This window comes from Equus przewalskii, chromosome 3 (assembly GCF_037783145.1).
Source record: "Equus przewalskii isolate Varuska chromosome 3, EquPr2, whole genome shotgun sequence".
Lineage (NCBI taxonomy): Eukaryota > Metazoa > Chordata > Mammalia > Perissodactyla > Equidae > Equus > Equus przewalskii.
The window spans coordinates 9,721,069-9,747,144 of NC_091833.1; the positions used below are offsets into that span (position 1 = coordinate 9,721,069).

A 26,076-nucleotide genomic window follows, 5' to 3' on the forward strand; every position below is an offset into this window, starting at 1 on the left:
CAAGCTGAGGACACGCTAAGGCCAAGAGGGGCTACTGCAAAAATACACCCCAACGACCAGCACGGATAGGCGGGGTTCCCCTGTCATTGAACCGTAACAGCAGCAACCCAGGGGGTGGACGGTACCGTGGCTAAGAGCTCGAACCCTGAGGTCAGCCTGCTGGGTCCAAAGTCTGTCTCTGCAACTTGCCCGGGACCAGTTCCTCATCCCCTGAGCCTGTGAAGCTGCGGCAGCAGCAGCTGCCCCACAGGGCTGCTAAGGACTTAAACGAGATGCTGGCCAGGAGGGCTGCCCGGCGCCTGGCCCGCCTGGACCCGCATGACACGACTGAGCCAGAGTTCGGCCTTGGCCGTCACCTTACAGGCTCTGCACTGCAGTGTGCTCTGTGTGCTGCAGGGAGGGTCCCCCCACCGTGCCTCCATGCCCAGTTCTCTCTGTTCTGCCCCAGTTTCTTCATTCCTGGTATTTTTCATTACAATATAACAAATATACAGGAAATAAGGAGACTTACTTGCTCCATGCTCCCAGAAAGATAATATCAAAAGATAAAAGCTCTTCACAAATTAATCTATAAATATAAGGCAATTCCAATAAAGATTCCAAATGACTTTTCTAGACTTTCTAAAAATGTATTCTAAAATTTATACAAAGATGCATAGGCCTCAAACAGCTAGGTCAACCTTAGTGAAAGAGGGCAAACCAGGAAGACTTGACCTGCAGATATAAAGATATTACAAGGCCATAGCGGTAAATCCAACGTGATGTCTCTGCAGGGATAGGCATGAAGACCAGTGGAACAGAACAGAGGGCTCAGAGGCAGGCTTATGTATACTTCGAGGACTTAATAAACAATAAGAGTGGCATCACCAAGAAGGATGGACGGTCTGACGATGGTGTTGGAAAATGGCTATTATATGGAGAAAAGTAAAACAGGATCCGTACCTAACTCCTCATACAGAGAGAGAGGCTCCAGGCAGAGGAAAGATTCTAAACAGGATGGTAACACTACGAAGTTAACGTAGGAAAATATTTTTGTGACCTAAGGGCAAGGAAGGACTTCTCGAACAAAAATTCATAAGCACAAAACGTCAGAGCAAAACCTCATAAATTTAATTATGTCAAAACTAAGATTTGTTTTTGTTTAATGAAGGACACCACGGGCAAAGTCGGCAGACACAGGACAGAGTGGAGGAAGGTGTTTGCCAACCTGAAACCAGCGGTTGACATCTGGAAGTTCTGCAAATCAAAGCAAGAACACTGTCGCCAGTAAAGAAAAATGGGCTGAGTTTTTAAAAGACAATTTCAGAGGAGGAAACACCTAAAACTCACATGTTAGCTCAAGAAGACACATCGAAAATCACCAGTAATCAGAGAGATGCACATTTAATAGGGATCCATTACACTGGCAAATGTTAGGAAGCCACATAATGTCGCTGCCGGCAGGGGCGAGGGTCCCCGGCCCCACACACACTGCGGAAGGTTGGGGAGTGGAGGTTTCGCTGCTGGAGAAAAACGGCATGCTGCTGCTGACGCAGCAAGCGTTCCTGTTAACCATCCGGAAGGTCTGGAAGGCACACAACCGATGACACGTGAGGCATTATCTGTAGGGGAAGGGAGTGGGTGGCAAAGCTGGGTGTCCCTCACTGGAAGAGTAGAGGATAATTAGTGTGGATCCATACCGCAGACACACAGCCACATGGATGGATCTTTAAAACACAGCTCTTAGTGAAAAGATAAGAAACAGAATGAGACGGTAACACAATACCATTTACACAACTTAAAAACAGCAGCAGGCAAACAAGGCTCATTTTGAGAAAAAAAATACACATCAGAACGGTTGCCATAGGGATCAGGGAATGGGAGCAGGTATAGGGATAAAAGAGAGTAAATCAATATAGAAAAGAAATGAGATGTTGCATGGGAAAAAAGGAAACTGAAGTCTATGTTCCATTTGACCAGGCTGACACATCACCTGTTTTCTTTCTCCTCCTTGCTTCCTTCCCTCACTGTGAGCAAATTCCCCACGGAGGTAACCCCAGAGTGTGCTCCAGGACTGATGTCTACATACCCTCTCATGAGCTTTCCCTCCGTCTGATTTACCCAGCACACTTTACTTCTCATGACTGCATAGTATTTCAACCAGAATTTAAAGTCATGCTTTGTTACTGAGAATTGACTTGATTCCTACATTTTCACCAGGAACAGCAGCTATGTGACCTTGTCAGGACCTCTGCAGTGTTTCTCTGAGCTCCCCCACCCCCACAGGGCTGCACCACGATTCTGGTGGACTCCTGCCTCCCAAAGCAAAACCATAAAATTTATACGTTACAATTGCATGGGGACAAAGATGAATATAATCCAGAGTGGATTCACAATTATATATTCATTCTTAGTCTATTCATCTTTCTTATGAATGTCAAAGAAACTAAAATTAAACATTTTTCATGGGCCACTAACCTAATGGATACATTTTCCCTGTCCGGCAAGCTATATACTAAATCAGACGCCCCGGCTGGACTAGAACCCAGGACTCAGTCAGGCAGCCTGGCTCGGTCCAGCACGACAGCAGCCGTGCCAGGACACACACTGGTTTCCCTCTGTCTTGATGAAGGCCGTGTTGGCTGAGCTTGGGGCAGAGGCAGCGGTGTCCTGGTAAATGCTGAACAACTGGTTCGCCGGGAGGAAAAAGCCCCGGTCTGGAGCATTTGCCCACTTCCATGGTGTAAATAATCCTACGGCCAATTTCAAACTACTAACGTGACATCACGGAACAGAAGTTGGGACAAGATGCAGAGATGCCCACCGTTACATAATATTTTCACTGTACAGATGAAATAAGCATAAATAATCTCAAGAACATAGATCATAGTAAAAAGTAGTAAAATAATTAGAAGTGATGAGTTTGGGGGTATTCATTACCTTTGTTTTTAATATCTATTTACTTATCAGTTTTTATAATTGAATTTGTAATAATGGCTGTGTGTGTCAAGTGGCTCACAAATATTTCTGACATTTGAACAGTCAGCTCTTGCAAACTGTCACAAGCTGGCTCTAGCAGGCTGCTGGCCTAGGGGCCTGCCGCAGAGGGTCTTCTGGACCCAGAAGACTACATTTCCCAGAAGCCTCTTCTCCCAGGGCCTGCCCTCAGCTTCAGAAAGCTGTTACCATGGAGACGGGCTAACAGACTGTACAGGCCATCCTCAGAGGGGTGAGTAGGGAACAGGGGACCGCTGGGGGTTGCTGGACCCTGCCTGGCAGGGGGAGGGGGAATGGGAGAGTGGCGGTGGTAAGGGGGCTTCCAGCCCTGACCTTTCTGAGGAAGTTGTCAGTGTGTGTGTGTGTGTGTGTGTATTTGTGTGTGCGTGTGTGTTCTGGGGAAGAAGAAGTTGCTGCTGGGGACAGGGATGCAGGGAAGGGCCTGTGACGTGGGGAGGGCCTCCAGGCCCCTGGGCAGGGTCCAGGGAACTTTGAGGCAGGACTTCCTCCCCACCCCGCACTGCAGCTGATGAGGCAGCCTGGTGTGGGGAAGACAGTGCTGCGGGTTCTGGCCCAGCTCTGCCTCTGATGGCTGTGTCCTGGCACCTGGGCTCCGTCGTAACCCCTGCTGCCCACTGACACCTTGGCTTCTCCCCATCCTTCTTCTTTCCTCACTTGCCACTCCCTGCTACCCTCCCTTCTAGGACCTCCCCGTCTCGTTAGGCCCTGAAGTGCATGGGTTTCAGAGCCAGAAGCCCCAGATGGGGTTCGAACCCCAGGGCTGCTACTAGCCAGCTCTATGACCTGAGGCAGTGCACTTAACCTCTCTGGCCTCGATTTGCTCATCTGCTAAGTGGGTAGCATGACAGTGTCACCTCATAGGGTCTGTAACGGGAAGACTCGGTTCCGTCTCCCATCTCCCGTGTGTCTCCTTTACTCACACAGAACTCTTCACTTCTGACACTTCTGTTCACCAAATGTGTGGGGATTTTCCCCCATCATGCAATTCTGCACATCACGGCTGGGTGTCCTACAAGTGAACTCAATTCGGACGCTGTCTATCTGGAGATAGTGAGAGATCCCACAGGTTAGGGGCTCGGTCCCACAAGACTGCTCCCACCCCACTACAGATGCCAATTGCAAGTGGTAGGTCCCCAGGCGACCCACAACTTGTGTCTGGTTCGGCTACAACTCGGAGGTTCCCACGGCCCCTCCTCAGGTTTGATTCATTTGCTAGGGCGGCTCAGAGAACTCAGGGAAACACTTACTTGCCTTTACCAGTTTATTAAAGGATGTGCTAAAGGATGCGGATGACCCAGATGAAGAGATACACAGGGCGAGGTCTGGGAGGGTCCCGAGCGCTGGAGCTTCTGTCCCCGTGGAGCTGGGGTGCGTTGCCCTCCTGGTGTGGATGTGCTGGCCAACCTGGGAGCGCTCCGAACCCCATACTATCAGGATTTTACGGAGGCTTCCTCACATAGCCGTGGTCAATTATTAACTCCATTTCCAGCTCTTCTCCCTTTTCTGGAGGAGAGGGTTGCGGGGCTGAAAATTCCAAGCTTGTAATCATGGCTGGGTCTTTCTGGTGACCAGCCCCATCCAGGAGCACCCCCAGGGTCACCTCAACAAGACAAGAGATGCAACTCGTGTTCTTATCACTTAGGAAATGACAAGGGTTTCAGGAGCCCTGTGCCAGGAACGGCGGGCAGAGGCAATGCAGACTTTCTGTTATCTCACAGAGTCCTGAAGGATGAATGGGATTATCTCTGTGTAACCCTTAGCAGAGTGCCTGGCACACAGTGGGTGTTCAGGAAACTGTGAGCGCCTTGTGATGGTTATGACTGCCCTCTGCGGAGGCATCCTCTCTGCGCCGGAGAGTCAGACAAACGGATCTGATCCCGGGGCTGTGCTGCTTGGCTGGTGGGCACAGTGGGAGGTCTGCCTGTAGGGAACTGGGGCCCTGAAGGGGCTGCTGGACACCAGGCCTCAGCTGGGCTGCTGACCACCTGGGACTCAGGCAGGCCGACCACCAGTAACAGGTGCCTTCATCCTCACCTGAGTCCTACAGAACGTCAGCATCGGACAGGAAACATCTCTCCCTCCTTTCACATTGCAGAAAGGGAAACTGAGGCCCCGAAGGGGCAGGGAGTGGCCGAGGGCCAGCAGGAGCTGCCAGCCGAGCCAGGTTTTCCCCTGGCCGGGCTGGCGGTCAGTGACTCGCCTCCGCCAGAGGCTGCAGTGGCCAGGTCGGGCTCAGAGCAGGGAGGGGGACCCAGCCTGCACCTCCTGGTTCCCATTGTCCTCTCAGTTCTGGCTCCATCTCAGGGAGGGGTGACAAATCTGGGGAGACCCTGCTCTTTTCTCCCCAGTCCTCTCTATCCCCCCATCACATCCTGTGCATTGGGTCCATTTTCCTCCTCTCTGGAACTTTGCTCCGTTTGCTGTAAGGAAAATAGATATTTGAGGCGTGGTAACGGGAAGACCCGAGCCAGGAGGTGGGCGGCTGGCACATCAGCTGGGCTGATGTAACAGGAACCCGACAACGGCCACTCAAACAAGCAGAAGCTGAGTGTTCTCACGTGACAGGAGGTCTGGAGGTGGCACTCAGGGCCTCCACAGCGCGCTGGGGACCCCAGTCCCCCCGTCTCTGCACTTGCTGTCCTCAGCAGGCAGCTTTGGTCCTCACGGGTGGTCACCTCACAGTCACGTGTCAGCCGTCCCACCTCTCGCTTTAGGCCCATGTCCCAGGCAGGAGGAAGAGAAGGGCAAAGAGTCTGTGCCAGCTGGGCCCCGGCCTTTGACGTCCTGCAACTTTGACTCCCATTGTCTGGGCCAGAGCTGGGTTCATGTCACCGGCCACCTCTAGTCGTGTGGGAGGCTGGGAAGGTGAACAGTTAGAACCAGGCACACTGCTGTCCCCAACAAAATAGGGGTTCTGCTGTACGGAAGGCAGGACTGGATCTCTGGGTAGGAACTAGTGGTCACCTCAGCAAGGCTTTGCCCTGCGGCCGCAGGCAGGGCCGTCCCTAGGGCACATGGCATATATGGCGTCTCAGTGTGGCTCACAAAATGATCACCCTGCGGGCTGACCTGGGGCTCGGCCAGGAGGGCACAGGTCGTGTCACCCCCCCCCCCACACACACACCTGCCCTTTGTCCAAGTGCCTTGGTGGCAGCCCTGCCCTGCTCACTCTGTGCCTCAATTCCAAGTTTGATGACGTTATTTTTGGTCATATTCCATACCACTTTACTATTATAAATAATTTTCTTTAAACCAATTCACTTATTGGACTTAATAAACATATTTAAAGAGGAAACTTCATAATACTACAGTAATCCCACATCATTAGCATCACTTGCCATAATGAGAAGGGACCGTCAGAATGAATATAGGAAAAAGCAAAGCAATATTAGCAAGTTCGGCCTGCCTCCTTGGGCCCTGGCAATAGCTCTCGACCCGTGGCCTGCTGTGTCTTTGTTTTAAAGGGAAGTCTGCAAATGTTAGGGAGGCGTTCCAGACGGGCCAGCACCAAGCCCGGACTTTCTCCTTGATGGAAAGGACAATTATGAGGGAATCGCTTTCTCCCTCCGCCGTCTAACCCACTGAAACCGCCGCCTGGGCGCAGGCGCTCTTGGTGGCTCCTTCCTGGTCTGGAGGCAGCCGTCCTGAGCGCATTTATCCCTCTATACATCTCTAGACTCCATCTCTAGACAGCCAGCAGGAGACATCCCAGAATGGAGGTCCTGAAGGAGAAAGTGGAGGAGGAGGAGGCTGCCGAGCGGGAGGAGGCAGCCGAGCGGGCGGAGCGGGGAGAGAAGACACTGAGGCCGGTGGAGGTGCGCAGGGAGGAAGCCCCGCTGACGCAGGAGGCGCTCAGGGACCTGGAGAAGAAGCTGTCGGAGATCCTGGTCCCGGGGAAGATCTCGTGAGTGTCGGGGTGGGGGCCAAGGTCAAAGCAGGGTGGGCAAAGGATGAGCCAGGCAGAATGAGGAAGCAGTGGCTGGGAGGCAGGACCAGGACAGAGAGGGAGGCAGTTGTGAGTGAGGGCCGGTGTCTCGGGCTGCCTGCTCCAAGTCCCCACTTTGCCCCTCACTAGCTGTGTGACCCTAGGCAAGTCAATCAACCTCTCTGTGCCTTAGTTCCCTTACCTGTTTAAAAGCGCAGGAGCTAATAATGATACTTCCCTCCAAGGTAGCTGTGAGGATTAAATGAGGAAGGGATAGAGCAATGGCAGCTAAGGTAGATGGAGGGGTCCCTGAGCGCCGGGTCTAGCCTCATGCAGACTAATGCTGCCCCCCTCGTGGACACAGGATCTCTACCAAGGACACGATCGACATCCTCAAGCTGCCCGTTTCCTACCAAACTAACACACCCAAGGAGGAGCACTTGCTGCAGGTGGCAGACAACTTCTCCCGCCAGTACAGTGACCTGTGCCCAGACCGCGTGCCCCTCTTCCTGCACCCCGTGAATGAGTGCGGATTGCCGGTGAGCCGGGACGGGGAGGGCAGGCCTGGGGCAGACAGCAGAGGGCGGAAGGAGACGGGCCGAAGACCAGACCTCTCACGGTCTGGAGCTCATAGCCCATGGGAGGCATAAACTCCAGTGCCCGCAGGCTCCAGAAAGCTCGGTGCAGATCACCCCCGGGGGCTTGAGGGGGCCTGGAGACCCCGCGCCCCACCTAAGGGGCAGCCAGAAACCCAGGGCAGTCTCCAGCCCCAGAGGCCGGCCCTGTGCGGGGAAGAGTAGAGAAATAAGGAAAAATGGACCAGGGCCCGAGCGCTGGCTTCCTCTCTTCCAGCCCTGTGACCCAGGGCACATCCTTGAGTCTCTCTGGGCCTCGGTTTCCCCATCAGGCTGACAGGGACTCTCAGACTGTTTTATTTGGCCCACATGGTGGCTTTTAACATTTGTATTAGCTGCCTGTGCTTGAAGCTTCACAACTCCCCTTCGGGTCCCCAGGCCCCTCTTCTCTTGTGCTGGTCACCCAGGCCTGCATTTCCCCTGCCGTGATCAGTGGGGGCCGCATCAGGGCTGCCTCTTAGATGGAGCCGTGAGATCTGTGCTGGGGGGGCCTTCCTCAAATCCACAGGGTGACCCTGGAGGCCTGGCCCCGGGCCTCCAGGCATCACAGCAGCCCCTCGAGGCCCCTCGAAGCCCCAGGTCCCCGCACTGGGCGGTGCTCAAGAGCCAGACGGACCCAGCTCTGCTCCTGACTGCGGCCCTGAGCCAGTCAGCTCACCTCTTAGAGCCTCAGTGTCCTCATCTGTGATGGGGACCTGCCTCACAGGGTTGCTGGGGGATCAGAGAGGTGATGCCAGGTCTAGTGGCACTCAGTGGGGCAGTGGAGGTGACAGGGAGGCCCTGACATGTCACTGGCACCCAGGAATTGTTCTAGATCTGGGCTGGAAGGGTCTTGAGGGATTGCTGCCTCCAACTCCCAACAGTGAGGGGGAGCCTGAGACCCTGGAGAGGCCTGGAGAGCCACTCCTGATCTCCGGCTTCGCAGGCTTCCTGGGAGCGGGTGGTCTCCTCCCAGGGGCCTGTGGTCTGTCCTCTTGCAGAAGTTCGTGAGCACAACGCTCCGGCCCACACTGATGCCCTACCCTGAGCTCTACAACTGGGAGAGCTGCGCCCAGTTTGTCTCAGACTTCCTGTCCATGGTGCCCCTGCCTGACCCCCTCAAGCCGGTAAGTGCCACCCGGGGCTGCATCCCTAGGCCCATGAGGCCTGAGATGGGAAGCCAGGCAGGTCGGGAGAAGGAGGTTCAACAGGGCTCAGGCCACGGCCCATGAGTCTGTCTGGGACAGGTTGGGAAAGAGGCCCAGAGAGAGGTGGCCACTGGCCTGAGATCACACAGCAAGCCCGGTATCCAGGCTCCTGCCTCTTTGCCTCCTTCGCCTCTTTCTGCCTTCAGAGGCTTCCTTTCATGACTTCAGGAGGTGGGGAAAGGAGAGAGATGGGAGGGCCCTGCTGCCCGTGGCCCTCAGCCCCATCTCTGGACTTCTGACCAGCTCAGTCTGCTTCTCATGGAGGAAGGAGGGAGGGAAAAAGGGATTGGTGAGCAGTGGAGATCTGAGACAGGGAAGAGAAGGAAAGGATGGGGGAACTTTGGAATAAAACCATAAAATGACGGATCAGAGAGCATTAGACTAGAAGCTTCTACAGTCCAGAGGGTCTTTCCCATCCGTAAGTCCACAGCCCCTTAAGAGTATAGGCAAATGTGGACGGCGCCTTCTGGACATGGGCTCTGTGCTTTTCATCCTGTTCTGAGCAGCCTCCCTGACCCGACAACGCGGAGGAGCCGTGTTGGGGCCCAGACTGCCCGTGGGCCCTAGCGCCCGGCCCCAGACGAGTGGGGAGGACGGGTCGGGGGCAGCGGAACTGGGCTGTACTGACCAGCCGGCTGTGGCCAGCCCCCCTTCCTCTACTCGCCGACCACAGTGCTGGAGCAGCAGAAGGGGAACTGCTTTGACTTCAGCACGCTGCTCTGCTCCATGCTCATCGGCTCTGGCTACGACGCCTACTGCGTAAATGGCTATGGCTCGCAGGACATATGCCACATGGACCTCACTCGGGAGGTGTGCCCACTCACCCTGAAGCCCAAGGAGGTACGGCCGGGCTCGCGCTGCCCTCAGCATCCTGCAGGACTCGCCATCCTCAGGGCAGTGTGTCCCTGCTGCCCCTTCCCCCATCACGGCCACATACAGGCGGCTCCATCACCAAGCAGCCCTCAGCTGCCCTGGAGTTCCTGCTTCAAACCGCTAGCGGTTTCTCTGTCCTCAGCATCTTAACACATACAGCCCAGGTCTCCAAAGGGGCTGTCCGTCTCCCCTTGTCATAACTCCGTTTCAGCTACCATGCTCCCCATGAAGTAAATTTTGTGAATGCCACATGGCCTATATCTTAAGTCAAACTCTTCCAAATTTACCCAACGCACTTGAGAAGAATCCACCCAGCCGATTCCTATAAGGAAAAAACAGATGAATGGACAGACATTTACTTCTTTTTTTTCCCCCTCCCAGTAAAACGCCCCTTTTTAACAGCAAGAAAATGTCACCAAGCCTCCAGCAGGTGGTGGCTGTGTTTTCATACCTGTTGATTGAAAGGTCCATAACGATCAGAGGCTGCTGTGAACACAAGAAACACTTTTAAGTGAATCTAATTTTAGGAGTCATAAAAGCATCTCTTTGCATTTGGAAAACAGCCATACTACAGGCAGAAAATGGTTTTCATGAGCTGGATTGATTCGAGGACTCTGTGATTGGGGTCAAGCCCCTGCAGCTCAGGGCTGGGGATGCAGGGGCCTGGGGCTTCCAGCAGGGTGCGCATGCACCTGGCTTACACCTGGGCAAGCCCCGGGGGTCCTGGGTGGGCCCTCTGGTGGAGGGAGGCGAGAAGGAGGGGAGGCACCTGGTGAGAGCCTTGCTCTCTTGGGCCCAACTCTCCAAGGAAGAAAGCACAAAAGCTCCATCGTTGCTTTCAGCTCCAAAAAGCCTGTGAGCTCACACTCTGGCCTCTTATCTCAGCCCAAATTTTAGTGATTAAAATGACGTCAGTAGCTAATAGATGCAGAGAATTTTCTGGTTTATAAACCACTTTTGTGTCCATTGACTTGGCTTCTCCTCACGCTGGTGCTGTGTGGTGGGTACCATCACTCCTGTTGTATAAATGAGTATGTCACAAGGCTGGAAAACAGAGACCCAGGCACCGAGGCCTGGTTGGTCTGACTCAACCGCGGAGGGTCGCTATTTCTCCCTTGTAACTGTCACAGGCCCACTTCTGCAGCCTCTGTGGTGCTCTTTTCTGGACATTTTTCTTGCCACCCCGCACATATTTGTACACACACACACACACACAGGCTTTCTTCTTCTTCCTTACCCAGAAAACTTAAAGTCAACGTAGGAAACCCTCCAATGACAAAATCTGGAAAATTTGACTCCCGACCCTTTGCCCTCTTTCTAGATCAGATCCAGGTCATAGCTAGTCTGGGCAGTGGGGAGTGAAGAGGAGAAAATCACCTCTCCTGGTCTCCTGCCCGGCAGGCAGCTCCTGCGGGCGTTGTCCCTTCTTTACTTCTCAACACAGGCCTTGGAGAAGGTTCTTACTGTTCAGATCCCACTCTACAGAAGAGAAGGGAAGGGGGCGGGGGGCTTGCTCACTGTCACGGAGCTGGGGCTAAGGCTCCCTCTGCCTTTAGGGCCAGAAAGCCCGCAGGTTCCCGGAGCACTGGGATCTCCTGGTCTGAGGGGCGGGCAATTCAAGGCCACTGACCCTTTTTCTCTTGCTGGGTGACAGATCGTCCAGCAGCAGGAAAAGGCACCAGCTAAGAAGTACGCCATCAAACCGCCCAGGGACCTGAGCAGCAAGTTTGAGCAGGAGCAGGAGATGAAGCAGCAGGAGCAGATCAAAGCTGAGGAGGAGAGGCGGCTGCGGGAGGAGGAGGAACGGCTCCTGGTGGGTCCATCGTCCTCAGCCCTCGACCCCTGAGCTCAGCTCTCGAGGAAGGGCTGCTCGGAACAGGGGACCAGACACAGGTCGTGGAAGGGATGTGCTTATGGACACCCAAGTCCACATTCCTTCCTCCACCCCTCAACCATCCCCCACCTCTGCTGGGCCATACGGGAAGACGGTCAGCCAGCTTCTGGTGATAGATTTCTAACGTCAGAGAGCTCTGCTGCTGGGGAAACCCATTTATGCTGGGCAGCTCTGGTGTTCTCCTCATTCCAGACTTTTGCACTGAAGACATACCTACATACATCCTCCCATCCATCCTCCCAGCTGTTCTTCCATCCACCGATCCTTTCATCTCTCCTTTCAGCATCCATCTCCCCATCTCTTCTATCCCTCCATCTTCCCATCTCTCCTTCCAACATCCATCCTCCCATCTCTTCTTCTATCCATCCACACTCCCATCCTTCCTCCCACCCTCCTTTCCTTCCTCCCTTCTTTCCTTCCATATAGCGTTTACTGGGTGCCTCCTCTGGTCCAGGCCCCAGGGATACAATAATGAACATGACACAATCACCCTTCTCCTAGAGGGAGGCAGACAAGGAAGCCGTATGGTGTCCCGTTGCCTCTGTATGGATGAAAGCTCACTCAGAATCACAACACAGAAAGCCAGCAAATCCCAGATACCCTAGAGCCCCAAAGGACCCAGTGTGTAAACCACAGATCGACTCAGATCCTCCCATTTTATTGATAAGAAAACAGATGCAGAGGTGGGGTGATGTCCTCACAGGGCCAGCCAGTAGTGCAGTCTGGATCAGAACTCAGCTCTCCTACCAGTTCCCCCACTCCAGGGAGATATTTGGGCCCCTGACGCCCCCCGCCCCTTCCCACGCAACTGGCCCATAGTCACCCACCGTTTCCTGTGCAGGAGGCGGAGAAAGCGAAGATTGACCCCTTGCACGGCCTGCGGGTGCACTGCTGGGTCCTAGTGTTGTCGGGGAAGCGCGAGGTACCCGAGACCTTCTTCATTGACCCGTTCACGGCACGCAGCTACAGCCCGCAAGATGACCACTTCCTGGGCATTGAGAGCCTCTGGAACCACAAGAACTACTGGGTCAACATGCAGGACTGCTGGAATTGCTGCAAGGTGCCGGGCTGGGCCGGGAGCGGCAGGCACAACGGGGGCTGGGGAGGCGCTGGCCAGATCTGCGGGGAGAGCTGGCCCCACAGCTGAGGCCCCACAGCCCACTCCTTTGCCCTTAAACAACCATTCTCATATGATTATTGTCTCTCTTTTGATTTGTATAGCCTTGTAAAATGTGGATTGCTAGTTTGTATGAAGGATTTTTTTAAGCATTGTGTTGGAGTGTAACACACACGCAGAAAAGTGCACCCATCCTAAGTATACAGCTCAATGAATTTCCATAAATTTACATGTATATACACAAAACTCAGTACCATTTACATAGGTTAAAAATATGTGCACGTATGCAGGGGAAGGTCATCACTGGACACAAGGGGACTTTCTGGGGTGCGGGCAATGTTCCCTCTCTTGATCTGGGTGCAAGGAACCAGGGTGCGTCCAGTTTGTGGAAATTCGTTGAGCTGTGCAAAAGTCAAAAGAGAGACAGGCTCCAGGCTCCAGGCTCCAAGTCCTGGGCTTCTTTGTTGTTTCCAAGCTCCTCCATTTCCAACCAGGCCAGCCTCCCAAAGGCAGATCCTGGGCCTTTGGCCCCTATTCCAATGTGACCCCGTCCAAGGACGCTGCCATCGCTGTGGGAGACGTCAGAGTTAACGCGCGTGCTCTCCAGTGCAAGTCACTGTGTCCGCGGCGAAGGCAGATGGTCCAAGGGGAGGAAATCTGCCTTCGGTGAAGGAGACGCACCCACTCCCCTGGCCTCCCTCAGCCACGCACGCCAGGCTTGCTCTGCCCTCGCCGGCCCCACAGGTTGTAGGAAATAACATTCAGTCGGTCCTTGGAATAGTCCCTGGCTGTTCAATAAATCATCGCTCTCATTTCGCAAAAAGGACTTGTCCTGGATGGGGCACGGATGGGGCACAGGCAAGACCACCCTCCCCCAGAGCGCAGGCTCATAACGGCCACGGTGGCCAGTGCCCTCTCAAGGCCAGTGGCCCTTCAGAGGCCCCTCCAGTCCCCCTTCGTCCCTTTTCTAGGCTGAGAGTCCTTCAGCCTCCCTCCCCGCACGCTCTGACCAGTGCCAGGCGGAGGAAATTCATGATGCGCAGAACAGAAGCTGTGAGACGGAGCTGGAAGGGCAGCCTGGTGGGAAAGTGAGGCCAGAGGGGCAGTACTGCATCACCAAGCGAGGGTACCAAGAAAGCGATCACGACACTGGCTGCCGCTTTTACTGCAAAATGAGCACGGCCGCAGCTGCTTTGTTCCTTCAAAGAACCTTGAAATGGCCTTGGGAGCGGGGAGCGACGCAATGCACCTGCACAGAGACCTGGTGCACACACGCCCAGGCTCACGGGACGTGGGAGTCGTCCACTCATTTATGTTTTTAGAAAATAGAAATAGAACATTAAACAGCAAAGCATAACGTCTAACTACTGCTTACCACTCACGAGGTTGGAGTGGAGGACCTGATTCAAAGAAATACAAACACCTGTGCCAGCCGGCTCCTCCCACGGAGCCTTGACTATTGCCTGTCATTGTTAGACCCAGAGCAGTTCTGTCCCTCCTTGTCCTCCCCCACGTCCCCCTCCTCCCTCGCCCACCTCCCAGCAGACAGAGTAACCCTCTGCCTCGTGGACTCAGATGCCACAGCGAGGACCAGGATTAGGGCGACTTCAGGACAACTTCCTATTAAACGCTTGGGGGCAGCTGTTCATAAGCCCTTGATCTCCCACTGGAACTGACTCAGGGGGCATTGGGGTGAGGGGCGCCCCACCCTGGGGAGGCAGATTGGGGTGCGGGGTGCTCCCTGCATGCTGGGAGCTGTCTGGCAGGTGAGCCTGGGCTCAGGTGGGCTAGGGTGAAAAGAGGGTGGAGACCCCTGCCAGGAGAAGTTGCCACCTGCCTCCTCCGGGCAGCTCCACGCGTGCCTGTGGGGCTTCCCCGGCGTGGGTAAGAACTGTGAAGAGGCCTTTTTTCCAAGCTGCCACTTCTGCCTCCCATGAGATCTCACTGGCCTGCGTTTGCTCTAAACATGCCTGGGGCGCCCCCTGACAGTACACAACGACCCCACGTCCAGGCCCATCCCAGGCCAGGGAGTTTCTGAGTCTCTCACGAGACCACCGATGCGATTTCTTCATAGGGAGATTGGGCAGTGGGGCCTCGGGGCCTCAGTTTCCCTGCTGAAATGGGGAGGGTGGGGGCGCTCAGAGGCTGCCTGGAGCAGACACTCTGTCCATCTGCGACCCGGGCCCAGGCCCCCTCTCTACTCGGGCACAGCTGTCTCCTGCCACCCCGTGGAGCAGGAGGGGTGTGGTGGTGGGGCATGCTCACCTGACTCCCCCCCCATCAGGACCTGGTCTTTGACCTGGGAGACCCTGTGAGATGGGAGTACCTGCTCTTGGGGACCGACAAGCCTCACCTGTCCACGACTGAGGAAGAGGACACTGGGATGAACGATGACGAGGACCTGGACAATCTGGTGAGACTCAGCGGCACATGGTAGGTGGGAGGGGCTTCACACCCTGTCTGGCTTCGGGCCAGCCAGACAAATGTCCCCACCACATGGATGTGTATGGGGGGGACAGTCCAGATAGCCCAATTGTAGATTCCTCAAAGCAGAAGGGCCTGGGCCCTGCCCTCATTTTACAGATGGGCAAACTGAGGCCCAGACAGGTCCAGAGCCCCACCCAGGACCCCTGCCCCAGTGGGTTAGGGGAGGACTGGGACTTGCATTCAGCTCTCCTGCCCCACACACCCCGCCCCCCGACTCCACCCTGTTCAGGGGCTACCCTGCTCCTCTGGGGTTGTAAGGGCCAGCCCTGCCTCATGTCCAGGCCTTCCTGCACAGCCACCGTGATCCCCCCATGTATGTCCAGGCCTTTCTTCTCCATCCTATCAGCCCTTCTCAAGGTCATCGGCCCGGGGCCTTCCCCAGATGTCAGCATCCCTTCTCTTATCTCCAGTCCGGGGCCTTCCAGGCGTGGCTGCGGGAGGCCCTGTGCGTGGAGGGGCCCAGAGGCCTCAGCTATGGGCGTCGGCATCTTGGGTAAACTTTCCAGTGGTTGGAAGCTTCAGTTTAAGCGTCCGCACGTTACCTGGGGGAGCGGGTCTGTTCTGCTCACGGTAATCACAGGCGTGTTCGTTTGCTGGAGTTGCCGCAACAAAGTCCCACAGACCAGGTGGCTTAAGCAACAGAAATTCCTTTTCTCACGGTTCCGGAGCCTGGACACTTAAGGACAAGGTGTCGGCAGGGCTGGTTTTGCGCCTTGGCCTGTAGATGGCCGTCCCCTCCCTGTGTCCTCCCTCTGCACGTGGCTGTGTCCTGACGTCGTCTCACAAGGACTCCCGTCGTGTTGGAGTAGGACCCCCCCATGACCTCATTTTAAGTTAATTACTTCCTTAAAGAGCCTATCTCCAAATATAGACACTTTCTGAGGAACTGGGGGTTTGGACATATGAATGTGGGGGGACACAGTGCAGCCCCTAACAGTAGGCAGCACTCCCATGGCCCTCACTAAGTGCCAGGAGGTGCTAACTGGATTAACGCCTCTAAATCTTCACATCCACCGGTGAGGGAGGCGTGAGTGTGTTGTCCAGGATTATTGTCAGCCCACTTCACAGACAGGAAGACTTACACACGGGGGGTGAGCTGCCCCACCCAGAGGTGCACAGCCAGTAAGCGGCAGAGCTGGGAGTTGAACCTGGGGCCTGACAGTCTGCCTCCCAAGTCTGGTCTGCCAGTGGTGACTCTGTTCTACCTCCAGGGATGGCTTGGGGACAAAATGAGGCCGCAGCTGTCACGTGGTTGGCTTAGCAGTGTGGACAGGCCCGGAGCTGGTATTGAGCGTTCTCAGCGGCCGCGTCTCTGGGGACCGGGGCCTCCCTGTGCACTCAGTCCGGGACCCACGGGGCGGGGGCCGATCCGATGAGCAGCGTCAGAGATCTGAGCAATGTTTATGCAAGAAAAGTTTTAAAGAGGAAAATCTGGTCCAAGTTTCTGCAGTTACCTAGTTTGGGGACCGTTTGTCTAGACAGGCTTTATTTTACAGATGGGGAAACTAAGGCTCGAAGAGAACAAACAGTGAGGGCAGCCAGGCAGTGTCCCAAGCCCTTTACGTACATTCTGTCTGTTAAGCCTCCCGCGGGGTCCAGTTTACAGTTAGGAAACTGAGGCTCAGGGCAGTTAAGGGGCTTGCCCAGGACCCCAGAGCTGGTGCTGGATGGCTGGGGCTTGGGTCCACCTGACTCCAGAAGCCCCTCTCTTAACAGAGGGTTGTGCCTGGTGCCTCCGCTGACCAAGGGAAGGTGGGGCGTGTGGCACAGGGGTGCTGCAGCCCCAGCCAGGTGGGAGAAGGGAAGGGCTCCTGGCCAGCAGCTGCCTCCTCCTCTTCCTCCGTGTGCGGGGTCATGCCAGGTCAGAACTGCCCGTGACCTCTGCCTCCTTTGGAGGAGCTGCCCACCCACCCTGGCTTGGCCCTGGGGGGCGAGTCGGAGGCTCTGCCCATAACCGCTGCTCCGAGACCCAGCCCTGACCGGGACCCCCGCCCCGCCTCTCCCAACAGTGCAAGGACGACAAAGACAAGAGCTTCGACATGCCCAGCTCGTGGGTGGAGCAGATTGACATCTCCCCGGAAGGTGTGTGCGTGCTTGCATTCACCCCCAGGATGGGTTCCCGGGCCCCTGGAGGGGTCTGCGGCACCTGCCAGGCAGGGGGAGGCCAGCAGAGGCTGCCGAGGCCCCTCGTTTCCACCCCTCCCGCTTCCTGCTGCACGCTCCTCCTTCTTTCCCGCCACGCACACTCAGCTCTGCGGCCAAGGGCCTGACATCATTCTGGCGTACAGGAGGGCGCTCAGTTAGCACACGCCGGATGACGAAGTGTGGGAGGTGATGGAGGACCGAAGACCAGCTGTTCCCCTCCCTCACCCCACCCTGCCAGGAGGAGGCCGTGCACAGTACCCACAGGGCACAGGGAGGGGACGTCAGGACGGGGCACAGGCAGGCAGAGGAAGCAGGCGGACAGGGACGCTCGTGCCCCATGCCAACATCTGCTGGCTGCTGAGCTGGCCGGCTGGCAGCGCCTAGACCCATGGGGAGGGCATAGGCCGTTCTGACAGGGTGAGAAGGGCTAGAGAGGGTATCAAGGGACTCCAGAGGAGAAGCGCCCAGCCCAGCCCTGAGGATGGGGCCTGGAGGGTGAGTGAGCAGAAGGGGCTCCTAGGAAGAGGAGTCATTTGAGCTAAGTTTTGAGGGATCAGGAGGAGTCAGCCCAGAAGGGCAGGAGGGGACAGTGTTTCAGCAGAGACACCTGCACAGGCGACAGCCCGGTGGCGAGGCAGTGTGGTGCGGCAGGGCGCAGATCCTGTGGTCAGCTCCAACCAGAGACCTCCTCAGGGCGGAGCCGCCCCTGGGGACTGTTTTCCTCTGCCTCCCTGGAGGAGACCTGGGGCCAGGGGCAGCTTAGCAGACGGTGCAAGGGACAGTGGCTGGAGGAGTGGCTGGGAGGGGTCGGCCCTCTCTTCCCCCCTATCTGGGGAGAAGGGATCCCAGCCCGCTCTGTGTCCGCAGCATTTGAGACTCGCTGCCCAAATGGGAAGAAGGTGATACAGTACAAGAGGGCGAAGCTGGAGAAGTGGGCCCCGTACCTCAACAGCAATGGCCTCGTGTGCCGCCTCACCACCTACGAGGACGCAGAGTGTAAGGGCCACGGCCCGGGCGGGGGAGCGGGAGGGCTGGGTCCCCCGACTTGCTGTGTGGCCTTGGGCACGTCACTGCCACCCTCTCGGTGTGAGTGTGGGCCCTGCTGGCCTCTGTGCTCTGGGAACGGTGGGACAGAGGCTGGGCAGCTGGCCTGGCTGCAGTGAGCACTGGTTGGGCCCTCAGGCACCAAGACTTTGGAGATAAAGGAGTGGTACCAGAACCGGGAGGACATGCTGGAGCGGAAGCAGATAAACAAGGTCACAGGCCTGAATATCGACTACTTCAAGCCGGGCCACCCCCAGGCTCTACGTGGTATGTGGACCCCACTGTGGGCCAGTGAGGAGCCCCAGGTGGGGCCTTACGTGCTTCTTATGGCAGCCTTCTCCGTGGTGACTGGCATGTGGTGGGAGGAACCAGCATCTGTGTATGGACAGGGTTCTTGGGTGGCCAGCAACAGAAACCACCCTGCTTCCCTAAGCAGACCAGCTGTGTGGGAGGTCAGGGGAGGCACAGAAGAGCCACGGAAACGTGACAATGTTCCTCCAGGAAAGGCACAGCCAGGGCCACATGCCCATTCTGTGGTTGGGATCGGGCACACGGTGGGGGCCACATTTACAGGGGGTCAGGATGCTGAGCAATAAAACCAACAAATGCCCCAGCAAGGGCGATGCAGAGGGCAGAGGGCAGAGGGTGTGGACACGGCCATGAGCCCAGGAGGCTGGGAAGGGAGAGAAGGCCCTCTCTGGGGAGAGAATGAACACCCCTACCCAGGAGTTCACAAAAGAAAAACGTAGGGTCAACACACATTTTTTAAAAAGATCAACCTCATTTGGTGGTTTAAATTTTTAAAAAATGAAACTAAATCACTAAGGGACCTTCTTACCCCTCATGTTGGCAAAGATGGAAAAAATGGTCCTATCGAGTGTGAACAAGTGTGCAAAGCAGCCGTCAGTCACTCCCTGTCATTGCTGGTAGGAAAGCAAATTGGCACAGCTTTTCTAGGGGAGAGTTAGGCAAAATATATCAATAACAGCCTTAAAATGTGTATACCTTTTGACCAGCAATTCTACTGCCGAGAATTGTCCTGCACAATTAACAAGCTAGAACAAAAAATGCACAGTGCAGGTATTCATGATGGTGTGTTTATAACAAGAAAAGTCAGAACAAGCCAAAACATCCAGCAGTAAGAGATTGGTTACATCCAGTGCTCATCCATGAGCATTCGTGGACATGCCTTCTCCTTGGGGCCCGGGCTCAGCTTATCCTTCGGCGGTCAGAGCTCCTGGTGCTCACTCAGCTGTCTCCCGGTCCCCGTCTCCCACCGCAGTGCACTCATACAAGACCATGCAACCCGGGATGGACCGTGTCATGGAGTTTTACGAAACGGCCCGTGTGGACGGCCTGATAAAGCGGGAAGAGACGCCCAAGACCATGACAGAGTACTACCAAGGACGCTCGGACTTCCTGTCCTACCGCCACATCAATTTCGGGCCCCGCGTCAAGAAGCTGGTTCTGAACAGTGCAGAGTCAAACCCCCGGCCCGTGGTGGTAAGAGCTTGCTGGGCCCGGGGACAGAGTGCCCGCCCTCTCTGGTGGGCTGAGGTTACCCCAGGATGGCTAAAGCCCTGACTCTGGAGCAGGGTCTTTCCCGAGCAGCCTTTCCCCAGCCCTAGCTGAGAGCTAGGAGCATTTACCAAGTGCACATCCCAGGGCCATCTGATGCCAGACTGTGCCCTTGGCCACCGGACCAAGGAGGTATCATTCCCGTACTATTATGAAAAATACACACTCATGACTAAACATTTAGCAAATGTGGAAAGATATAAAGAGAAAGTAAAAATATCTCAGAATGGTATCTCTCAGATATTACCGTGTATTAATAGGTTTTGTTTTGAGAGTCTTTTCAAGGTGGGGTGTGTGTGTCTGTGTGTAGAACCCCTGTATCACCCACTCAACATTAAATTGTGCATTTTTTCCCCTCCACATCATTACAAATTATTTGGCAACAGTGTTTAATGGCTGTCTACCATAGCAGCTCTTTCTAGCAGTAAGGGATGTCTACTGATAGAGCAGGCTGCCTGGAGAGGTGGTGAGCCCCCCATCTCTGGAGGTAGGCAAGCAGTGTCTTGTGGAGGGAGCTAGAGAAGGGGTCCAGCACCATATGGGGCTACAGGGGCCTGGCACTGAGAACCTGTGAGGCCACAAGAGCCATTACTTGGCCAGGAAGGGTTACTCGACGTGAACCCCTAAATGACCCCAGACCCCACTGTCCCTGCGTGTCCTCTGCTCCTGCCCTCGGGGAGCACAGGGAACCCCCCCTTTCCCACTTCCCATCCTGTGCCTGTTCTGGCCTCCCAGAAAATCACAGAGCGGTTCTCCCGCAACCCAGCGAAGCCTGCGGATGAGGACGTGGCGGAGCGCGTTTTCCTGATCTTGGACGAGCGCATCCAGCTGCGCTACCACTGCCGCGAGGACCACATCACGGCCTCCAAGCGCGAGTTCCTGCGGCGTACCGAGGTGGACAGCAAGGGCAACAAGACCATCATGACGGCCGACATGTGCGTCAGCTTCGAGGTGGGCCTGGGGCCACGGCTGGGGGGGCGGTGGGGGGGGGGGGGGCACTGGGGCCTCTGTCCCATCCCAGCCGCTTGGGAGGCCTGGGGTGGAAACACCTGGATCCCAGCCCCGGAAGTCATCTTGGCCCTTGCCAAGATCAAGAGCTCCCATCTGGAGACATTTTCTTCAAAGCTCCTTTGAAAACCTTTCCCTTTTCCACCAAGAAAGACAACTGGGCAGGCTAGGGCTGCTCCTCTTGGACCCTACCCCCCAGCCCTGGGCAGAGCAGACGCCCGATCCCGGTTCCAACACTGGAGTAGCAGAAGATTCCACCACTCTCACGAGGCTGGCTTTCCTAGTGCAAACCCTCACTCTCCGGCACATTCCTTAGCCTCTCTGAGTCTCCAGTTCCTCTTCTATTATTATTTCTGTTTTTATAGATGAGGAAACTGAGGCCCAGAGAGGTTAAGCAATTTGCTTGAGGTCACGCAGCTAGGAAAATGGCAGGGGAAGATCTGAACCCAAGTGGGCTGGTTCCAGAGTCTGCCCACGACCCCAGCCATTGCTGCGTCTCTGTGTCACTGTGGTTCTTGTTGTCCCAGGTGGAGCCCATGGAGCACACCAAGAAGCTTCTCTACCAGTACGAGGCCATGATGCAGCTGAAAAACGAGGAGAAGCTGTCCAGACATCAGGCCTGGGAGTCGGAGCTGGAGGTAGGGTCCCACGAGAGAGCAGGCAGGTGGGGGGTGGCGGGGGTACAGAGTGCCTTAACCGTGCCCTCTCCCGCTTCGCAATTCAGGTGCTGGAGATCCTGAAGCTCCGAGAGGAAGAGGAGGAGGCGCACACCCTGACCATCTCCATCTATGACACCAAGCGCAACGAGAAGAGCAAGGAGTACCGGGAGGCCATGGTCAGCCTTGCTTTGGCCCAGGCCCTGGCTTTTCCTGCACCCACCCCAGTCCCCCGCCTCCAGGGTGCTGAGGATGATTAGGGATTCTGCCTGGAAGCCCTTTACAGGGGTGAAGTTATTGACACCACTGCGGTCATCATTGCTGCTGAGCTGACCATTTCTGTGGTTCACCCCTAAAGAGCACTCATGATCTCCGCCCACCTCCAGGGGTTGTGGCCAAGCCGAGGCCTCTAAGCATGGGGAATAATGAAAATTGTGCACCCCCTCCACCGGGCGCTCCCCTCAAGGTCATGACCTGGGCTGGCAGCCCCAGCAAGAGGACTCTCGCCCCAGGCCTGGGCTCTCCAGCCCCTGCAGCACAGGGCATACAGGTTACACCCTCAGGTTGCCAAGACCCAGCTTGGTGTTCAAGACCAGATTCTGAATCCCCTTCACTAACCAAGTGGGGATTTCTAAAAATAGTCTGAGTTTGGGGAAGCAGGGCCGGGCATCAGAGAACTGGCTCTTAGACTCCCAGGGATGGGCGTCAGCCTTGCGTCTCCAGCTTCACTGGCCCCTGTCTGCCAGCACGGGACACAAGGCCCCAAGGTGAAAGAGGAAAGGGAGTACCCAGTTTTTGATTTAACATCGTTCATAGCCACCATTTATTACCACTGATTGAGCGAGCGTCCACTGAGTGTTAGGTAAGTGCTGAGGCTCAGGTAGAGACATGAATTTATGTGACACAGGAGTTGGCTGTTACCAATAACCATGGCTACAAGAGACAGCACGCAGGCCCTGTCTAAGGCCTCAGTCCCAGAGGCACCAAGCACTGGGACCTGGATTTGAGGCCAGGTTTTATTCAGTTCCATGTTGATGGAGGGCTGGCCAAGAGGTCTCTGCAGCCCCTCCTGGTCTAGCTGACCCTCTCCCCTCCCCCACCACCTCCACAGGAGCGCGTGATGCACGAGGAACACTTGCGGCAGGTGGAGGCCCAGCTGGATTACCTGGCCCCGTTCCTGGCACAGCTCCCGCCAGGAGAGAAGCTGACACGATGGCAGGCCGTGCGCCTCAAGGATGAGTGTCTCAGTGACTTCAAGCAGAGGCTCATCGACAAAGCTAACCTCATCCAGGCCCGTTTTGAGAAGGTGTGGCCAGGGCCCGGGAAGGGGAGGGGACCTTGGCATCCTCATCCAGAAAACAGACCCAGGGTTGTCTGCCCACCATCTCACAGACTTGTGAGGGACTGCTGAGGGGATGAGTATGTCAGTGCTTGGAGTTTCCAAATGACCAACTTGTCATTCCTCACTCTTATCCATTGGGTGGAATAATGTGGGTGGAAGGATGGATGGATGGATGGATGGATGGATGGGTGGGTAGGTGGATGGATGGATGGGTGGGAGGAAGGATGGATGGATGGATAGATGGGTGGATGGATGGGTGGGTGGAGAGATGGGTGGATGAATGGGTGGGTGGGTAGAGGGATGGGTGGATGAAAGGATGAGTGGATGGATGGATGGATGGGTGGATGCATGGATGGATGGGTGGGAGGAAGAATGGATGGATAGGTAGGTGGAGGGGTGGATGGATGGGTGGGTGGAGGGATGGGTGGATGGGTAGATGGATGGATGGATAAATGGTGCATTATAACAACTCCTAGTCCTTGACCCATTTCTGTTGGTCAGGTATACACCATGTAGTTCCCATGCATTTTCTCATTTAATCTTCACAAAGAGCTCTACAAAGAGTGGTGGTGGTTGTGTGTGTGTGGGGGGGTGTATAATGACCCTCATTTTGCAGAAAAGAAATTGGAAGCTCTGAAAATATACCTTGTCCAGAGCCACATGGCTGTCTCAGGCTTGACTCCTACTCTGACCTCATGGACATGGTGTCCCTCTAAACGTGACCCCCGTTGCTCCCTCCCAAGACATTTTGTGGCCCCTGTCTCTGGCTTCTGTGGGTGGGGGTAGTTGGGCCAACCCTCATGGGACTGTCTGGCGACCAGTAGGATTTCAGCCTGCAGCCTAGGTGAGGCTCAGCCCTCATCACCCGCCTGCTCTCTCCTCCCCGTGCCCGAAGGAGACCCAGGAACTACAGAAGAAGCAGCAGTGGTACCAGGAGAACCAGGTGACCTTGACGACTGAGGATGAAGACTTCTACCTGAGTTACTGCTCTCAAGCCATGTTCCGCATCCGCATCCTGGAGCAGCGGCTCAATCGGTGAGGATGAGGTGGGGAGGGACCCACAAGGAGGCTGCAGGAGCAGCTTTGTAGTCCCTCACCGCCTCTCGCTCATCCCTCTGATTTCAGACACAAGGAGTTGGCGCCACTGAAGTACTTGGCTCTGGAGGAGAAGCTCTACAAGGACCCGCGGCTGGTGGAGCTCCTGAAAGTGTTTGCTTGAGGCCCTCCTGGAGCCTCAGCCAAAGCTGACAGACAAAGAAACCTCCCCCGGAGCCCGGCCCTATGCTCCCTGCACCCAGCTGATGACTGTGGACCGAGGATCAGGCTCCCTGCCACGCCACCTCCCTGCAGCCCTGTCTGTTCCTGCTTCTCACGATTTCCTGTAAATAAACACACTTTTAATTTGCCATTTGTACCTCATGTTTCACACGCTCCAGCACTAGCCTTTTTCTCCTCCCCTTCTTAATCTATAGCCTGGGACCGCCCCTGCCGCCACACCTTGGCCCCCTTCCTCACTTGCTTCCTGTCCTTCTTCCTGTGGAATGCTGAGGCTCTGCAGCACGTCTGCAGGTCTCACAGCCACCTTCAAACCCCTGGTTAGAGCTCAGCATGGCGAGAGGGACCCAGCTCACCAAGTGGGAATGGCAAGGCCAAGGCGTGTGCCCAGAATTCGGAGGCTTGACATTAGACTGCAAGGGACTGCATCGCAGCTCCTCTGCTCGCCAGCCACTATTTAGCCACCTGTGAAATGGGATGGCGTCGCTGTATGAAATGAGGGAAGACTTGCAAAGCAGGGAGGAGTGGGAGGGGCATGGACAAAGCACTCACGAAATATTAGTTTAAAAAATGGCCAATAAACACACGAAAATGTCAAACTCGTCAGTCATCAGGGAAATGAAACACCACCACGCACCCACTAGTATGGATAAAATGAGTCAGTGTCGGTGAGGATGAGAAGCAACAGGAGCTCTCACAGATGGCTTCCCCGGTGGAAGCAGAGGTCAGTACAACCACTCTGGAAAACTGGCTACTAAAAAACCATGTCCCAACAATTCTACTCTTAGGTTGCACTCCATCCACCCATCCACCCACCATCACATCCTTCCATTCATCTATCCATCCAACGAACAAGAATAATGAAGAACAACTCTACAGGCATGCATATATCTCTCTCTCCACCAAAAGGCATGCACTAGAATGTTCATAGCAGCACCAAACTGGAAATGACCAAAACGTCCATCCAGAGTGGAATGGATACATATGTGGTAGAGACATTGTTGATTGGAGTGTGCCAGTGGCATCTCCTGTATAGAGGCCAGGGATGCTGCTAACCATCCAGCAATGCTCAGGACAGATCCCACAACAGAGAATCATCTGGCCTAAAATGTCAATAACACTGACCTTGAGAAACCCTGCTCAGGCTCGGTGGAAATGCACGAAGTACAACCACATGGATGCCATGTTGGATTTCTCAAATATAATATCAAAAGATTCCAGATACAAAAAAGTACATTCTGTATGATTCCATTTATATAAAGAACAAAAACAGGCAAAATGAATCACTGGTAGTAGAAATCAGGATGGTGGTCACTCTTGGGTTGTGAGGGTTAAATGGGACAGAGCACCAGGGGGGCTTCTGCGGTGCTGGTGATGTTCTTCTTGACCTAACTATGTTCAGTTTGTGAAATGAATCAATCTCGTACACTCACACTATATGTCCTTTGGGGTATCTGTACTGTGCGGACCTGGAATTGGCCACCCCAAGATATGTCTCTTTGGCATCAGGATTATTTGAGGCTGATCGCTTTTGATAAACTGGGACAGAGAAGGAGGCTCTGAGGAATGGAACTTGCCCTTTGTTAGGACACATTTACATTTGTAAGGTAAATCTCTATCTGTAAAGGTGCCTCCCTCTCTGTACCAGGAAGAAGAAAGGAGATGACCTTCTCTCTAAAAACTCTTAATCAATACCAAAGGCAAGGACTTAAATCTGCATTTTATTGTGCTTCTCTGGTAACCTCCTGTAACTGACTTCCCTCCCCCTCCCAACGTTGGCATTTCTTTAAGGATTAAACATCTTTCCTTAGGCTAGGAACTGATTGCTGCTGCGCTCACCTGTGACCGCCCAGCTCCAGACAATCGACTTGCCTCCTGCTATGCCCACCGAGATAGCAGACCATTACCTGCTG

General features: G+C 55.2%; 1 protein-coding gene across 3 annotated transcripts; it reads left to right on the plus strand.

Moving 5' to 3' along the window:
- The first annotated feature begins 3,115 nt into the window (after positions 1-3,115).
- On the plus strand, positions 3,116-24,294 carry DRC7 (dynein regulatory complex subunit 7). Of its 3 annotated transcripts, none has more exons than XM_070611966.1 (18): positions 3,116-3,208; positions 6,674-6,901; positions 7,287-7,461; positions 8,538-8,663; positions 9,390-9,584; positions 11,272-11,430; positions 12,353-12,571; positions 14,913-15,041; positions 17,125-17,197; positions 18,128-18,256; positions 18,443-18,571; positions 19,587-19,807; positions 20,618-20,833; positions 21,418-21,528; positions 21,615-21,725; positions 22,658-22,852; positions 23,784-23,923; positions 24,014-24,294. In XM_070611966.1, the coding sequence occupies exons 2-18, from the start codon at positions 6,711-6,713 to the stop codon at positions 24,105-24,107; spliced, it is 2,613 nt and encodes an 870-aa protein (XP_070468067.1). In that variant the 5' UTR covers positions 3,116-3,208; positions 6,674-6,710; the 3' UTR covers positions 24,108-24,294. The 3 variants fall into 3 exon arrangements, with proteins under 3 accessions (XP_070468067.1, XP_070468068.1, XP_070468069.1); XM_070611968.1 differs by having other exon boundaries at positions 3,153-3,208; positions 8,483-8,663; XM_070611967.1 differs by lacking the exon at positions 9,390-9,584.
- Positions 24,295-26,076: the final 1,782 nt, after the last annotated feature.

What these genes read in the sequence shown, in the direction of transcription:
- DRC7 (XM_070611966.1), top strand. Translation starts at nt 6,711, where the DNA reads ATGGAGGTCCTGAAGGAGAAAGTGGAGGAGGAGGAGGCTGCCGAGCGG. An exon ending in TGAATGAGTGCGGATTGCCG is followed by an intron (nt 7,462 to 8,537) that starts GTGAGCCGGGAC and finishes GTCCTCTTGCAG; the next exon opens with AAGTTCGTGAGCACAACGCT. An exon ending in AGGAGTACCGGGAGGCCATG is followed by an intron (nt 21,726 to 22,657) that starts GTCAGCCTTGCT and finishes CCACCTCCACAG; the next exon opens with GAGCGCGTGATGCACGAGGA.